Source organism: Leuresthes tenuis, unplaced genomic scaffold (genome assembly GCF_036924035.1).
Source record: "Leuresthes tenuis unplaced genomic scaffold, fLeuTen1.0.hap1 SCAF_18, whole genome shotgun sequence".
Lineage (NCBI taxonomy): Eukaryota > Metazoa > Chordata > Actinopteri > Atheriniformes > Atherinopsidae > Leuresthes > Leuresthes tenuis.
Window position 1 is genome coordinate 9623446 of NW_027325372.1, and position 17548 is coordinate 9640993.

The 17548-nt window shown below is 40.7% G+C and overlaps 2 protein-coding genes across 4 annotated transcripts; one reads left to right on the forward strand and one right to left on the reverse strand.

Moving 5' to 3' along the window:
* Positions 1–352: 352 nt before the first annotated feature.
* On the forward strand, positions 353–4896 carry dnajc8 (DnaJ (Hsp40) homolog, subfamily C, member 8). Its single transcript, XM_072370655.1, has 9 exons — positions 353–459; positions 1314–1415; positions 2787–2843; positions 2950–3016; positions 3196–3290; positions 3408–3479; positions 3650–3741; positions 3827–3902; positions 4007–4896. Exons 1-9 carry the CDS (start codon positions 388–390, stop codon positions 4124–4126), a joined length of 753 nt encoding a protein of 250 aa, XP_072226756.1. The 5' UTR covers positions 353–387; the 3' UTR covers positions 4127–4896.
* A 1126-nt stretch (positions 4897–6022) lies between these two features.
* On the reverse strand, positions 6023–17085 carry clk2a (CDC-like kinase 2a). Of its 3 annotated transcripts, XR_011908415.1 has the most exons (16): positions 16921–17084; positions 15659–15852; positions 15270–15543; positions 14055–14145; positions 13189–13255; positions 12198–12314; positions 11886–12052; positions 11268–11362; positions 10476–10605; positions 9892–9974; positions 9650–9729; positions 9447–9537; positions 8887–9330; positions 7372–7470; positions 6317–6486; positions 6023–6170 (listed from the first exon to the last, which is right to left on the reverse strand). XR_011908415.1 is itself a non-coding variant. In XM_072371086.1 (13 exons), exons 2-13 carry the CDS (start codon positions 15850–15852, stop codon positions 9142–9144), a joined length of 1593 nt encoding a protein of 530 aa, XP_072227187.1. In that variant the 5' UTR covers positions 16921–17085; the 3' UTR covers positions 7876–9141. The 3 variants fall into 3 exon arrangements, 1 of the variants encoding a protein (XP_072227187.1); XR_011908414.1 differs by lacking the exon at positions 6317–6486 and having other exon boundaries at positions 10476–10620; positions 16921–17085; XM_072371086.1 differs by lacking the exons at positions 6023–6170; positions 6317–6486; positions 7372–7470 and having other exon boundaries at positions 7876–9330; positions 10476–10620; positions 16921–17085.
* Between the last annotated feature and the right edge of the window lie 463 nt (positions 17086–17548).

Here is a 17548-nt window from a genome sequence, read left to right on the forward strand (position 1 = left end):
GTTAAAGAATATTCAGAGTGCGCTCGTTGGAAAGGTTTCGGTTTTGCACGAATACACTGCATCTCCAGAGCTCTGTGGTAAATTAATAAACCGATCACCTCATGATGACGCTAGTACAACGTGATTATATCTGTGTGCTGAAGCAGAATGCAAAGCTACACTGCTTTTCCTGAGCAGTCTTTATATTAAATGTTTCTCTGAAGCCATCCCACTTTAATTTTGTTTTGGCTGTATTGTATTGTTGTATTTATTTTTATTATTCTTTATACGTAAATCCATTTTGCTTGCGCCGACGCGGTTCGCCTTCTTCGCGGTGAAAACGCGGCTTTACGTTGAATACATCCGCGATCACGTGACGCAGTACGTCACATGTAAACCAGTACGAAGATGGCGGCTGCCGGGGGAGAGCCTTCCACTCACAGTGTGTCAGATGATTTATTTCAAAGCTTTTACACGGAGGTATGACTGAATTAAAGTTAGATTCTGTTCTTTTTAACAGTGTCGGACGTAGTGAATATATCCGTGGAGGTTTGTCGGCGGCTCTCCGGTTTAACACACGAGAGGCCTTAAAAATAGAAGCGTCAGCTAACGAAGAAGCTAACGTTTACTGGGATGTTTGTAGGTAGCTGCATGACACCGCTGGGGGGTTTCTGAACTTTTTTATCTCGCATTTCAATGCGAAGTGGATACAAATAACTTAAACACTTAATTTATTGTTAGTAATTTGTTAAGACAGCTGTTGCAGGCCTTTTCCTCCTAGTACCACAATGGTATGTTTGTGTCGGACAATGTGGGACATGCTACCAATGATTTATATGTGTAGCAGAAAATAAATAAATAAACACCATCATTTAGAATATACTCATTACAGATCAGGCATTTAACATAGTAAGAGCTTGATGTTTTTTTTAATTCCCTACTTCCACCAGGAGTTTGATTGCATTCGTGTAATCATTTTTTCGTTTCGTTTCTTTAGAAACTCACTTACACCGAGTCATTTCAGGCCAAACCCTTTCCCCCTGTGTGAAGATGGACAATTATTCTGAGTTGAAAAACTACTTTTGAAAGGGCCAAAGTGTGGGACATCATCTTAGTTTGATGGATGAGGAACAAGGGATAAAAAATGTTATGCAGTCCCACACAGAGGGACAGCTGGTCAGTTTAAGTAGCAGATTGTATTACTGAAACCAGATCAGGTTGAGATCATTTTAGTGTCTTTGCAATCATTATTGATTGTGCTCCTAAAGAAACCGTTTTTTTTGTTTTGTTTTTTTATTAGTGAACCTTGGTTGATTTCTCTGGTATTTTGACAGGTGAAGCAAATTGAGAAGAGAGACTCCGTGTTAACCTCAAAGCAGCAGATCGAAAGACTTCTCAGACCTGGTGCATCATACTTCAATCTCAATCCCTTTGAGGTAACCAAGTGCTCTAATGGTGTACTTTTTCCGCCAATCAGCCTCAACATTAAAACCACCGACAGGTAAAGAGATTAACACTGCTCATCTTTCACATTCACATGAATGTTACTTACTTCCCACACACCTATAAAGGCACGACCCAGTTCGTTGTCCTCATCCTGACTTCTAAGAGCTATTTTTGAAGCATTGGGGCAGGTGGTTGTAATGTTATGGCTGATTGGTATCTATACTGGTGTGTTTAATCTAAAAAATAGAGATCAATTAAACTAAAATCTTGTTGTAATTGCATGAAATAACTTTATAAAAAAAGAAAACTTGCAGAAAATCGGAATAGCTATTGGAAATTAATTGATTATTTGGGACAAAAAAATCAATAACGGTGTAATAGAAGTCTTGCTAGAATTGACCATTTCAACAGTAGTCCTATCATGGTTATTACTTAATAAGACTTTAAAGGGGAACTCCGGTATTGAAATATGCATGAAATATGTTCATCTACTCACAAGAACAGTTTGGCGAAAGTCGGCATCCTTCGAAAGCTATTTAGAAAACTCACGATCAGCGTATATCGTGACTTATATATAACGGAGTTAATGGGGCAGGGACAATGCGGCCTCTAAATAAGGCATTATATGTCTTTATTTCACCAATACTTTAAGAAGAATGAATGAACAAACGTGTACTATAGCTCTGTTAGCTCATAGGTGCTGTTATGTGGCTACTTGCGGCTATAGGAGAGCTAACGGAGGGAATTCTACACAGGCACTCTCCTAGGACAACTTCATCCACACACACCCCTGCAGCACAGTTTATTTACTCCTTTCTCTGTGACAGTCGGCTAACTTCACACAAAGTTTGCTACTGCTAGTTTTGTGCAACATGGCAGGATATTTATCAGATTTTGACAAGTGAAAGACGACTTTGAGTAAGATGGACGTTCTTAAATGAGCTGTGCTGCAGCCATGTGTGTGGATGAAGTGGTCCCAGTAGAGGTGTGTGTAGAATTCCCTCCGTTAGCTCTCCTATAGCTGCAAGTAGCCACATAACAGCACCTATGAGGTAACAGAGCTATAGTACACATTTGTTCATTCATTCTTCTTGAAGTATTGGTGAAACAAAGACAGATGATGCCTTATTTAGAGGCTGCATGTCCCTGCCCTGTTCACTCCGTTATATGGATATACGCCGATCGCGAGTTTTCTAAATAGCTTCCGAAGGACACAGACTTTTGCCAAACTGTTCTCGGTGAGTAGATAAACGTATTTCATGCCAGAAGAAAGGTTTAAAAATACCAGAGTTCCCCTTTAACATCCTGAGTAATCTCATGCGTAGACACATTTCAACAATTATTTTTCACTAAATTCTCAGGTGTTGCAAATTGATCCAGAAGCAACAGATGATGAACTGAAGAAAAGATTCCGGGCGGTAAGAAAAGCGTTTCAGTGGCTTTATTGTCAGAGACGTGACGTTGTCTTTTGACTTGCTGGCAGTCTTTGTTTTTCATCACTAATCTTGATCTTAAACTGTGCAGTTGTCCATTTTGGTCCATCCAGACAAAAATCAGGATGACGTGGAAAGAGCACAGAAAGCCTTCGAAGGTACAAACACTCACGTCTACTAACCTGATGTGTATTTTAGGGCTCTTCAACATTTATTTGCAAAGCTGAAATATGCTGCACTTGAATATACTGAAATCAAAATAAAACCCAGTGTTAAATGTCTTTTTGTGGTTAAGTTGTATATACAAGTTCTTTACTGAGTTTTATTGTTTCTCTAGCTGTGGACAAGGCATACAAACTCCTGCTGGAGCCTGAGCAGAAGAAAAGAGCCTTGGATGTAATCAACGCAGGGCAGGAATATGTGGAGCATATGGTGAGTCGTCACTCTATCAACCGACCTGTGAAAAAAGTGTTCTGAATGTATGGTCCGTGTGACTTCGTCAAAATAATCTGCACTTGTTCAGTAATGTTTTTTGTGATGATATGATAGGTGAAAGAGAAAAAGAAACAGCTGAAGAAAGAAGGGAAATCACAGGATGTAGAGGAGGATGACCCTGAAATGGTAAGTTAGTCACCAACAGGACGGTGTAACGTCACCCTAAAAGTATTTAAAGATGATAGTAAAATGTTGGACGGAATCTCAGTCAAGATTGTAATAATTTGGTCATTTGTGTACTTCATTAATATGAAATGTTGGTCATGAATCTTTTTTTTTTTTTGTTCCCTCTCCAGTTTAAACAAGCTGTGTACAAACAAACCATGAAGCTGTTTGCAGAGCTTGAAATCAAAAGGAAGGAAAGGGAAGCAAAGGACATGCATGAAAGGTAGATGACCACATATCTGCAACCTGTTTTTTGTTCCAAGAGACTTAAACTTTGTGAGACACTGAATATTTTTATAATTCACCAGGAAAAGGGCACGGGAGGAAGAAATCGAGGCAGCTGAGAAGGCGAAACGGGACAGGGAATGGCAGAAAAACTTTGAGGTGTGTTCTCCGCTGACTGTGGTTTCTTATTTGCATGCATCAACACGATTATCTTGGTTTAGGGCTTCTCTTAAATGAACCTTTTCATTTGGACGTTTTTCCAGGAAACGAGAGATGGGCGGGTGGATAGTTGGAGGAACTTCCAGGCTAAAGGCAAGACCAAGGAGAAAAAGAACAGGTCCTTCCTCAAGCCCCCCAAAGTCAAGATGGAACAGAGGGAATGATGCTCTAAAATGGACTAAAATAGATCAGAATCAACTGTTGAAAAATAAAATCTCCCTGTTCTGTGTATCATCACCGTTTTGTCTGCAGTCAGCTGTGTAATTGTCATCACACAGTCATCGGGATATGTCTTCACGTCAGATTCTTTATCCTGAAAAACGTAGTTTTGTACAAGTACTTGGTTTTCTAATGTACATATTTGTGATCAGGAGCCAGAGGTCATACCTCCCTTGTGTTAGAAAGAGATACGATGCAGCTTCCATTTATGTAACCGAGGAGAAATTGTGGCTTGTCTTTGTTCTTTTTTAATTAAATAGAAAAAAAAATGTAAAAAAAAAAAACCACAACCTTAAACTCATCTTAAGCATATTTTGCTGTGATCTACAAAGCAAAACAGTATCATTTGCAGAATAGGAAGGTTCAGTTAGTCTGGAGGATGGATATTTGATGGTGTAAGGCATTGGTTTCAAGGAGCCATTTTACAATGAATACTGTATTGTAACACTGTACTTCTAAATATGCTGTTAGGAGGAAAACATTTCTGTCCCAGAGCCTAGCTCATTGCATTGTATTGTTAACTATTTTGTTTTGACTCAACAGCACAGATGTGAGTTCTACAGTTCATGTCTCAATATCCTGACAGTCCTGCACATCTTAAATGTATTCATTACAATAAAAACACCAAACATCCTGTTGGTGTTTGTACAGTATTTACCGTTTATGTTGCTTGGGGGGGTGGGGAGAAGAGTCAATAAAACCATTTTGCCTGCCAGCTTTAGTTTCTGTTTTGGATTTCAATCAGTTCAACTAAGCAAACCAGGTGTGTGAGAACATAACACTCAAGTCAGTGTCACTTCATTTTTTTTCTGTTTACTTCAGCTTTCTTAATGGGCAAATAAGTGAGCATATACACTGTGCAAAGATTATTCAAGTATACAAAAACAGCAAGGACATTCAAACATCAGGTAAAGAAACAATAATGCAGTCATACAGTTTCCCTGCTCTGGGGTTACAAGGTGAGAAGCAGTTAGTGTCAAGTCTCCGTCGAAGGGAAACCACCAGCATCTAATTGTCCTGAAAGGTTTCACCTCACATGACTTTGCACTGATCGCCTCCACCTGCAGCAGCAGCGACCGCCGGAGATCCACCAGTGCTTCCCATCAGTCCATCCAGACTGAGACCCTGAAAGGCCCCAAAGAAGGAATCATCCTTCCCTGGTGCTGGTTTCCTTGTAGCGTTGGTGTGCTGCAGACATAAGAGGCAGTGATGACTGAGTGATGATGATGAGCCAGACTCATTAGGTCTCATCTGAACCGTTCACTTACCCTTGGGAGGCAGTGGTGGCTCCTGAAGTGAGTCCTTCTAACGTCCCTTTCGGCATTTTTCTTGGCCAGTATGGCTTGCTGACGTTTCCTTTGGCAAACAGCACAGAGCAACATAAGACACGGCACATGGACAAGTAGCTTATTCATGTGACAACCAGCCTTATCCTCACTAAGCCGAGTCTGGCAGACAAAAAGTCTCAGCTGGATAACGAGACAGTTAATAGCCATTTGATTCTAAAATTAATTAATGTCTGAAAATCATCAGTCAATCATTTACAGTTTACTAGGATGACAAAAAGAATAAACATTTCAAAGTAGCAGTTTAAGAGATTTTACCCCCATACCTCTCTTTCTTCAGTTCATCCTGGTACACTCTGAGCCAGGAGTCTGGGACCTTCTGGCTGTTGCAGGGGAGGCTTCTCCTCCGACTGACGCTCTTCCTGCGGGTGAAGCTGCTTCTGCGGACAGACTGGCTCCTCTTCGTGTCCCTCTTGGCAGAGGCACTCTTCCCCGACATGCAGCTGGTGAACTGCTTCAGGGGAGCACCCAGTGACATGAGGGAATCCATTGGCAGACTTTGTTGTGGGTAGATGGTTGTAGGTTTATCAGATGGTTTTTGCTCGGCTTTATGGCAGAGTCAGCATGTGGCACTGTACACCAGTGTCTCAGCTCAGCTCACAAGGAATTTGCGTAGCAGAACGAGGTCTTTCTTTGTTGTAATCTGCAAAATAGAACAATTTCAAATACTTTCAACAGCTCCTTAATGTCATTAAAGAAGAGGCAGCTCGCGACTATTGTCAATATCAATTTGAAGCGTAAACGAACAAAATCGAATGCAAATTTCTTTAAAGAAACAACGGGACTGACCTGTGAGGGCTATCTCCTCCTGACACATTCAGCTCAGAGTCATCTGTTAAATCTCTAAAAGCACAGAGTCCATCTGATGCATTGCTCCCAGTCCTGTTTGAGCACCTGTACACACCTCTGCTCTTATGGGGATTTAACTGATGACCTCGCTGGTGTTCAAACAGGATTAGCTGAAGACACGTAAGTCGTTCATCTCATTAACGAGAATCCAAAACAAGTCGTGCACTAGTTAAGACTTGAATGTCTACATTTGGCCAGCGTAATTTCTGAGAAATTTAAGTTTGCACTCAGGGGATTTTATTTCTAAAGGCCTGCACTACGTTCAAAGTTTGTACTCTCATTTTCTGTAACACCAATAGAAGTAAAGGTAGGTGAGAATAATTGGTAAAACGGTATCAGAGGGAGCTGGACAGATGGAGCGTGGAAAGACTCAAAAGCTGGAGGATGATGCTTTGATGACGCAGAAAGGATTTCTTTCCCCTAAAGCAGCACATTTTCATTGACTGAAGTCATTAATCACAAAGCTGAATGACTCATTTCATTCACAGAGTCAGTCATTCACTCAGGAAATTCAGAGTTGGACCCGAGTCTGGAGAGCGCAAACCTCCAGGAATCCTACTGAGAGGCTCGAGAATCGTACTGGTAAACAAAAACAGTCGATTCCTTATAAAGTAAACATTAGTCATTTTAATTCTGTGACTGCAACCGTTCCAATTGAACAAAAATGAAGGATTCCTCGGCTGTAAGCACCGACCTGTTTTGAACTGAATCCTACTGTATGTGTAATGCAAAACAAATGCTTTGAAACAGCAGCCGACCGTAGTGGCCTCTCATGTCACATCTAAATCAGTCACGCACATTTTCTACAGAACAGCAAGATGTTCCAAATCATTTTGAGTACAAAACCAAGCTGTAAAGCCTGGATCCTAATTTTGTTGGCTGCTTAAGTACCACAGAGGAGAACAACCGCTACAATGACCCATTTCTTAGGCATGGTCAAGGGGAAAGAAAGCGATTAACGAATGGGGTTAATAAAGAAACTACTGGATCATTACCAAAAGATGAGGAAAGCCCGCATGACGTTGCTTCTGGACACCTGTTGCAGCAGATCATCCACTCGTCTGTCACTGGAGCATGACAGGGCGACAGCTGGTCTGAGTTTCGGAAGGGAATGAAATAGAAATTAGTCTCCAACAGAAATTAGCTGGGGGGAAAAAGAGAGGACTGTCATAGAAAGCATAAAATACCTGTATGAGCAACTGGCAAAAGAGCTCAGTGACAAAGTCAGCGAGTTGGCTTTAGAAAAATCCTTCACTTAAAAAGTTAAATTAATTTAAGATCCTTTAAACAAAAGTTACCGTAAGAAAAAGTTTAGAAAAGCAACCATTTCTTTAGAGGGAAATATCAATTTATACTCAAAATTAAGAACAAAGAATTCACTTTTTGTCTCCATCTTTTTTTAAGCGTCTCAGACATTCAAATGACCCAGCAAAGGTTTAAGCAAGTTAGGTAAGAGATGGACTCAGGCACAGCAAGTATTTAAAGACCGAACACCTCTCTTAAGCTACCAGAGGCCCAAAATGCTACCGAGAGCACCATTAGCCTTTGGCAAGACATCTTTAATTCTACACAATAATACATATATACAGTTTTATACGTTTAATTTCATACAAAAAAAGTAATGTACAGGTGGGAAGTGGGGCCTATGACCTATTGGAACTCAAAATAAATACCATCAACAGGAGCTGTGTGCTTAATCTCAAGGTGGAGACTTCAGGTCTGATGATGTCAAAGGAAAAGGCAGTTTTTAAGTTTGAGTTAAAATGACCCCATGACTGATGCTCAGTTAAACTAATGCGCAGGACATGAACAAGTCATCCACTCCATTCACATTCCTGCACACATACACGCACGCTCACACTTAGAAAACATTGCAGAACATAACAAACGTGTATATTCATCAATAAGTCAGGCTACAGAGAGGCCCGTGTGAGTGGAGTGTCCATCACCGTCATCTCACTGGCAAATCAGAGCGACCCACAGACCGCAGGATTAGAGTCAAGAGTCATCATAGAGGGAAAGTTTAACACACAAAACAAGAAAGAGGAAAATTTATATGCAGTTCAAGTGCTCACTTAACAGTAACAAAACCTTTAGACCGTCGTCTCCGCTGGAAATACTTGCAATTTCAAAGGAAATGAGACATTCAATTTTTTTAAGACTTGATCTTATGAGAGAATACTGTGCATTTCACCATAATTAAAAGGATGTGGGTGAGAACTTGCGCTGCATATACAGCTCTATCTCCCTTTATGCTTGACTTCAGAATTGGAAGACATTTCTTCTCCCAGATTGTTTTGTTGTTTTCCTTGACTGACTGGAGTAGTGCTCATTTCCTTGACGAGGGTTATAATCGATTTCACATGCTGATGAAAATAAAAAGCGGTCGGACGGAAGGGAGGGAGGAAAGTGTTGAGAAGTCAAAAGGAAGACAGGAGCTGCATAGAGGACTACTTTAGGTATAAATCATTTTCCATCTAAGACTTTTCAGCTTGTAAATAGGCTTTTACCACTTGAAAAGATTCATGACTCTTCTCCAGTCTTCTGTGGATTAGTTTGGTCTCTCCACTGCAAAAACATGCCTCCTGTGGCTGCAGAGGTGGATGTCAGATTGGGGAAGGGTGGAGGAGCAAGAGGTTATGGTGTCCATGCTTTAGTGACAAACGACAGAAAACCTCTGAAGTCCCAGTTTATTCAACAATTGAGCTGCTCCACGTGGAAAGGACTTGATATCCTCCTTCATTCAGTCCTTGCAGGCTTGTGGGTCACCGGCTGATGTCCCGGTTACCCTCCCAGTTCTTGCTGCCTGCTGCCTCACCGGTGCCCCCGTTCTCGAAGAACGGGTGTTTTAAAGAGTCAGCCAGCGCCAACCTCTTAGAGGGCTCGTACTCCAACATGCTTTCGATGAGGTCAAATAATTGGTGGTGCTCCTCCGCCTCTGACAGCAGATACCGCTGGTGGGAAAACAGAGAAAAGCAAGAAGGAATGAGAGGGAAAACTGGAGGAAAACTCTTGCAACAAACAAAAATCATCATATTCATTCCATCCCACTCCACGTCCACCCTCTTACCCGTAAGGGTTTGCAGTTTTCTCGGACATATTTTCCCGCCGAGGAGCTCTCATCCCAATCCAGACGGCCACGATAGAAATACTTCTGTTTCCTAAGAGTTTCACGGGATGAGTGTGAGCAACATTTAAGGGTGTGTATAACTTTTTGTACATACAAAAGGTGCATTTACGTCTGTAAAATGCATTAGAAGGCTCTTCTCTAACCTGGTCTTACGGATCATCCTTGAGGGCACAGGTCCCAGGATTCTTTCCATCATGGCCAAATGCTCCCTGTTGTCATGAGTCTGAAAGACAGAAGACCATCAGTGGAAAAGTACCAAAGGTGGAGACTGACACAGCTTCATATGATGATTGAAGACCGTTTCAACAGAAAAAAAAATACATAGGATAAGTCATCCTAAGTGAATAAAAGGCTACGATCTACAAGAATAAGCAGAGTTTTATACCTGAAACAAGGTGAAGCCTAAGTAGTACTCAAAGAGGATACAGCCAATGCTCCACACATCACAGGGATGACTCCAGCCCAGCTCTGAAGGAAAAAAAACATGAAAACACAATGAAAAACAGGTCTTTTAAGGTGAGTGCTCCAGGCAAGGGTTCATTCTCATTAACACGTCATTTATTCCCAAAATAAATACAGTCTAAAAGCGTTGCACAACTTCAGACTGACCATGGCGGACACTTTGTACCCCTCATATTAACCTGCCCCAAATGGTCTCAGCACATGGCTGCTGAGATCATATTCCATAAATAAGTATGACATATAGATTGGATCAGGTATCAGGAGACATATCACTTCATTTCTAACAGAACAAGTAACCTTAAGTGCTTTCTCTCAACAAAATCAGGATGGGTATCATCTTATTTCCTGTTTGACAAACTGATACTTTGCTACAGAGTGAAGCAAGTGACGCCAGCTCAATCCGGCACAGCTGTTCATCACTAGCCTTGTTTTCCTGTTATATATCTACACCTACATTTGTAGAAATATACCCACACTCTCATCTGCTGCACCTACAGTCACTCTCACCTAGTATCACCTCAGGGGCGCGGTAATGCCGTGTCGATACAATGGTGCTGTGGTGCTCGTGGTCAAAAGTGGCGCTGCCAAAGTCCACCACTCGCACTGCTGTGCTCTTAACAGTCCGCTCTTCTCGTTTCTGTAGGACAAACACCTGTTTTACAGACCATTAAGCTTAAAAGTTAAAAGAGTCTTATGCAAACATTCAGTATAAGATGTGCAATAGAAAGACACAATTTGACTATTCCTGCTTTTTTTCTTCCTCTAAATGGAGCAAAGGATATTTCACCTCTATGAGTAAGAAACTATTTCAGTTTTAAGCTTCATTTATCATATAGGGTGTTGTGTCATGAAAATAGATTAAAGTCACTACAGAAAATGTAGAATATTAAAGGTCAAGATCTCAAAATACTAAAAATACAAAGTGAACAGTTCCTCCTTGAGCATAATGGGGAAAGAACTCAGAGCAAAAGAAACGTAGCGACTGTAGCTAATGAGAAAGAAAAGCTTAAACTTTCAGCTTCCGGAGGCCATATTTCCACAAAACATCCTTGAATGTGTCCATCGAAATGTGAACGTGTACGATAGTGAAAAAACAAAGCAGTGTGTAGCCCGGAAAACTGTACAGACTAAGACGTGCTGTATAAGTGTGAGTGAATGAGTGAATGTGGCAGGCAGTGTAAAAGCGCTTTGAGCGGTCAGCTAGAACAGAAAAGTGCATTTACCATTCCTAAAGGAGCAAACTCACAGCGGGGGCAATCTGTTTAAAACATTCAAGTGCAGAACTTAACTTTCTCTTACCTTCTCTACATTGTAGGACATTGTGAAGTCCGAGTTGACAAACAGGATGTTCTCTGGTTTTAGGTCGGTGTGTGTCAGCTTATTGTCGTGGAGAACTACAGAGGGAAAAGATAAAAGATTTCAATTAGTTCTTCACAATGACATTAACCATCTTCTAATCACCAGTGCTTCGTTCACATTAAATAAATTATCTAATGACATGTGATATTAAAGTAATTGGAACGTCACAGTGATAAAGAGCACTAAAGGCACAACAAGAAAACAGAACTAAAACACAACAAAACTGTCCAGGGCGAACAGGGTTGTCCATGACTTTTTATTATCCAAGTTATTACCTTTTTATTACTCTTTAACTAAGCTCCATTGTATCACATGCTTTGAATTTCATTGTATTTATTTACAGTGACAATAAAGGAATTTCAATGTCTAGACCCAATGAAGAAACATTCATAATTGAGTATCTTTGTTGGAAAAATACATTCAAGTAAAAAAATCTTTATTATTAAAGCATAAAAGGTTATGAGAATTTAGAGTGTATTTAATGTAAATTGTATTCCTAATTCAGCTCTCATCAAAGCATTTAATTTCTAAGCTTCTAATAGCATGAAAATGACTTACACTTCACAGCGAGACAGATTTGGTAGGCCATGTGTCTGACCTGACCAATTGAGTAGGGTAGGTAGTTGTTTTCCTTCAGAAAGTCAAAGGTGCTCAGAGCTAGCAGCTCAAAAGAGATACACATATGACCGTGATAGTCAAACCAGTCATACATCTGTACGCACAAGCTGCAAGAGAAACCAAATACGAGAGGTTCAGCAGTGATGTTTCACTGGTGCAAACACCACACCATTAACACAACAATCAGGGAAACCTGGAAAGATGGCTGTGTAAAAGTTGATCTAATTGCAGAAATACAACGTCAGAACTCACAATTTGTTATCAGGGTCTTTTTCATTTATCTTCTCCAATACATTGATTTCCAGTCGAGCTGCTTCCTTGTATTTCTCCACATTCTTGATAATTTTCAGAGCAACACGGGATCCTCCCCTGCAAAACATAGGACAGCACTATGTCAACAAACAACTTTTAACAGATAAAAATTAAAGTTAAAAAAACCTTCCTTATATAAAAACAACTGCCCACTATAACAAATCTATCTGTGATAAGATTTCATTTCAGCATTACATGTCCATTTCTTCTCTTGTAAACTCTGTGGTGTGCATTATTTTATGTGATGGTGTATTCAGACTGTTGCGGAATTATCTTAACTGCTTACGTTGAGATTGTAAAAGAAGCTCTGACGGAGTAGCCTACAATGCCGCAAGCTCAAAAGATGCTACCAGACCGAACCGAGAGAGAGCCAGCGTGAGAGAAATACGCTCATTAATGACATTCATCACAACTCCTGCGTCACCAAATCAAAGAATTTTTACACACAGACCAAAACTGATGCGGAAAATCTGCAATATTCATTAGAAAGGCACTGGCTGTAGGAATAAACCAGATGTACACTTCTAGCTCTGCCACAAAACAATAAATCTACCATGAGGAGTGACTAACAGTCCTTGTGTTTATGGGGCCCAAAGTCACACAGGGCTAAAATACCACCCCCCCCCCCAAAAAAAAAGTAAAGTGCACCCTTTGATCAGCAGGGACTACAAATCAAAGTTTAAACAGGTTTTTCTTTGACTCCACCTCTTCAGGTTTAATGAAATTCAGCCCGACGGCCAAACAACACGTTGAAAACATTTTCTGGCTCAGTGCATGTTTAATACTCTTATCCCATTTCACTCAAGACCAGCATGAGGCAAAGATTTGTTTCTACATATCAAGTACACCAAAACGTCCTCCACTGAGGACTGAGGTAATAAGACCCCCAGAGAATGACGGCTGTTGTTTTACCATTTTAACTGACACACACCTGCGATGGTCAATGCACTGCATCACCCTCCCAAAAGTGCCTTCTCCCAGAGTATTGACAATCTCATCTGCAACACAACACAAGAGAAAAAAGGAAGCGAGGGAGAGTGGGGAAAGAAAGAATAGGAACATTAGACACATCGACTCAAGCAAGGAGACATTATGCAAAGGTTCAGACAGGCGAATCAGTGCTAGCGCCCATCCCTTTTCAAAAAGCTGCCTATTCAATCTGGCAGGCTCTAGGATAAGTGAATGCATACTATAATATAAAACAAGGGGGGGCAACTAAAAAGCACTCTCTTCTTTTGATGACCAATTGGCAGGCACTGAAAGTCATGGAAAATATTTTTAGGATGTCTATTATGTGAATGTCTATTCACAAAAGAAAACATGGCCTATGCTAAAATTGATTAGTATTCCAATGTACTCCTAAAACGTAATTATTCTTCAAAGTATCAAATGTAAATCAGGTAACTATGTGCTGCATGGAACTCCATGAAAACGGCTACATAAGTGATGTGCGTGTGAGCTTTCTACTACAATCTCTGAAACCATTGCAGTGGGAAACAGCTAGCTTAAGTTACAGATTTAAACCCTGTAACTGAATATTAGGCTAAAGTGCAACAAAAAAACCCTGTGAAACAAAGAAATGCTCCACAGCTTTAAAATCCTAGAACAAAAAGCAGAATGTATCTAAGGTCCCTCTCACATTCTTCAACATTCTTGCAATCCACCCTGCTACTTCAGCTAGAGCGAAGAGCATTCTAGCAAGGCATCATCATCATCAGGCACTCCCATGTCATGTAAATGCTCTATGCTTTATACTCATATGGAGAAGGGTTACGATAGAGTAGTGGCAGTGAGTACATCTCTCTTGCAGGACGTCCCCACTCCGACAGATCAGGTGCCCTTCCTCGTCGTCCCTCACACTCAGTGCCCGCGTCCGGCTGTCGCTCCGCTGTTTTCACACCCAAACCGCCATCAGCAGGTCACAACACAACCGAAGGGAACAGGGGTTTCAGTGGCGGCCGCAGCCATGTCATCAGGCGGCACAGGTAGATGAGGAGGGAGGAGGAGGGTGGTGTTGGTGGTAGTTGTGGTTGTAGGTGGGTTTCGTGGTCATGGGCGAATCACGCATGACACCACGTGAAGGAAATATATAACGATAGGGATATAGTGCAAGGGAACAAGTCAAAGATCACATGTTGTCCTCTGCTCCTCTCCCCCCTCTACCTTTAAACCACAGCTGCTTACAAACAAGGAAGCAACTGGCACATCCATTCATCATCGCAAATACCAATTAAGACAGACAAACAACTAAATCAAAACGTTTCAGGCTGACATTGCAGATTAAATAGGAGGAAAAGCAAAATGACTGGAACACATCTGTTCGAGTAGGAAATATCTAATCATTTACACTACATCAAATTCAACCCCTGTATTTAATCACTTTTAAAACATTTCAAATGTGTGGTTAAGCTTGCCTCACACAAGAAGAAACAACCCTAAATTTAACCATTTGTAAATGCCAATAACTCAACTCCGATCTAAATTTCAGCATGATGTTTGGAAGAACATTTTCACTTTTTAAGGCCATCTTCACTCAAATTCAAAAGTGGCAAAACAAATATGACAAAAAAAATTTTCTACTTTTTCCAATAACTAAAAAAAAAAAAAAAATGACTACAAAATGAGAGAATCAGGCAAAAAAAGCAAGTGTGACCAGATGCCATAAGGTTTTCAAAATAAATATTAGGTAAATCACAGCAGATGTGAGCGTGAAGAACAGAAAGAATTAATTGTTTCATTACTGAACTACAAAAAAGGGGTTTACATAAAAATGAAAATGCTCTGCCAAAAGACATACCAAATTACGGAAACCCAATTAAACAAAACAAAAAAAAAAAAGAATAACAAAACGAAAACAAATCATAAAGAATGTACTACTTACCAAGTCCACGGGCTGTAAATAAGAAATGGTTAGGGAAAGACAGAGATAGGAAGGGCTGAATAAAAGAAACAAGAGGCAGAAAGAGAAGATGAGAAGAGTTAAAACTCAATCTCGGGCCTGGTTGTACTCACCGAGGAGGATGGGCTATAGGACCTGGTTCTACGCCGCCTTCGTTTGTGCTTACGCCTGCTGCCTTTCCGCCTGTAAGACTCGTCCCGTTCACGTTCTCTCTCCCGGCCGCGTCGGTAGTCGTACATATTTGGTGAGAAGTCCCGTGGATAATAGCTTTCAGCTGCTCCGTGTGGCTCCCTGTCCCGATCTCGACTCTGATCCAACCGTCTGTATCCCTCGCAGTACCTTCGATCAAAAGGTCTATGTTCCGGTGAGCGATTGTCATAGCTGCGACTGAGCAAGTAGACAAATGCATACACTGTAAACTAAAGACCGAACAAACAAATAATAATAACAAGGTAGTCCCATTAAATATATTTGATATCACACACAAAACATGACGCTATACCTCCTTGAGCGTGCATAGCTTCCTTCCTGTCTGTGCCCCCGTCCCCTTCTGTCACGGTCTCGTTCTCTGTCACTACTGGAGGAGTTTGTAGGTGATCTTCTGTGCCGATGTCGTCGACCTCTGTCTCTGTAACGGTCATGGTAGCTGCTTCGGCTGTTTCTTTCCGAAGACGAGTACCGTCTAGTGTGAGGCATCTAGTAGATTGTTAGATGGACAAATAACACATTAAAGACGTGCTGAAATCAAAACGACAAGGACCAACTGCATTTGAACTTAATGAACTCTTTTGAGTGGCGAATCCTGTTGATGCGTTGTAATTGCCCAACATTCACTCAAGTTGGACACCTGCTTACTACCATGGTGCTGATTTACTGGAGAAAGAAAAGAGGTCTAATAAGTTGCAATATTATAAAATAAACTCATTAACTTGAGAACTATAATTATCAAGCACCATGCAATCACTTGAGCATGAAGTTCAGCTGAAAAGTTCAGTGGAAAGCTAACCTGGCCTTGTTTAAAGATCAAATTATCAATTGCAATCAGCATGAGGGTTTATCACACAAAATCAGGTCAACAATAATGGATCTGCAAACGTATGCAGTCAACACGAGAAATGCACACTGGTCTAAGTATAACATGTATCAAGATTAAGCAGGCTGCCTCAGAGTAGAACATAGTTACAGCTAGATGGGCATGTTGAAGCGAGCTGCAAATATGTGGACGGACTCCAGGAGATGCATGTTTATAACCCTGTTGCATGACCTTATTAAACTACTGACAACCTCCTAACGTTCAGAGGTGCTTCCAATGGATGTAAACAAACAAACTAGTATGGTAATGATGAATAGATACAACATTTCGGTTAGCTAAAAACCGAATTAGATTCATAAAATAACAACATTCCAAGCCCATGAAATAACGTTGGCTAACTATTCATCGTTTTATAGTACTGTGCAAGACGAGCATTAACGTTCATAAAACTGCCGGTAATGTTATCAGTTTCAACAAGCATTCTGGTATTAAGCACCGAAACTATCATACACTTTACACGTTTACTAACAGCAAGGACAGTTTTTGGATCAAAGTAATTTTACTGCCAAACCAGTTAGCATGCCGTGCTAGCAGCCGTGCTAATGTAAATAATTTGACCGCCATCTTAGCTTAGCTACGTTCATCAGCTGCACAGCAACTAATGCTAGCTGTTGTGCTAACGGCTTTTTAACTTACTAAATGGAACAGAAAGCTCGAAAATGTCAACTAACCGTTTTAGCAGCGAGGCCTGTACGTTTGTCCCATAAAAAATCCGTGGTGGCGATACAGGTTTATCCAAATGCGTATTGCTAACTCGATGTTCAACGCTCAGTTGCTAACACGTAGCCAACGTTTTTTCATCCGTCTGCCCAGTAGACCAAGTTCTGGTTTAAACTAGTGGCGGAACGCCTCCCTGCGCTTAAACGTAGTACTCGTCCCCACGTATGTATACATTACATCTGCAGCCAGCTAGTTAGTTAGCTGCACTTATTTGCAAGGTATTTAATAAATATGAGTCATAAGGTGATATTTGCCCAGAATTTATATAAATTGAGATGGCAGTTGAGATGTGTTATGGAGGAATCTGACAAATCTCACATTCATCTCCAGTTTAACTTTTGCTTATAAGGTATTCAACTGGAGCCACAGCATGCGAAGTCACATTATCAACTAGTAGACATCACCATGAAAGTTCCACGGATATTTACTTATATTCAGTGTTTAGTATTGCAAGTTTCCTAAAGGTTGAACTAAAATTGTGCACACAAATGATAGAAGTCTTTGTAAACATACAAGTAGGTTTTAATTAGAAGTAATGTTAAAATGCTAGTGAAAGTTTGCACAGATGAAATGTTGGTT

Coding starts and splice junctions, on each gene's coding strand:
- dnajc8 (XM_072370655.1), top strand. CDS start 388: ATGGCGGCTGCCGGGGGAGAGCCTTCCACTCACAGTGTGTCAGATGAT. Junction 3,480..3,649: donor AGGAGGATGACCCTGAAATG/GTAAGTTAGTCA, acceptor TTCCCTCTCCAG/TTTAAACAAGCTGTGTACAA. Junction 3,742..3,826: donor GCAAAGGACATGCATGAAAG/GTAGATGACCAC, acceptor ATAATTCACCAG/GAAAAGGGCACGGGAGGAAG.
- clk2a (XM_072371086.1), bottom strand. CDS start 15,852: ATGCCTCACACTAGACGGTACTCGTCTTCGGAAAGAAACAGCCGAAGC. Junction 15,544..15,658: donor AGCTATGCACGCTCAAGGAG/GTATAGCGTCAT, acceptor CTACTTGCTCAG/TCGCAGCTATGACAATCGCT. Junction 9,730..9,891: donor TAGGCTTCACCTTGTTTCAG/GTATAAAACTCT, acceptor TCTGTCTTTCAG/ACTCATGACAACAGGGAGCA.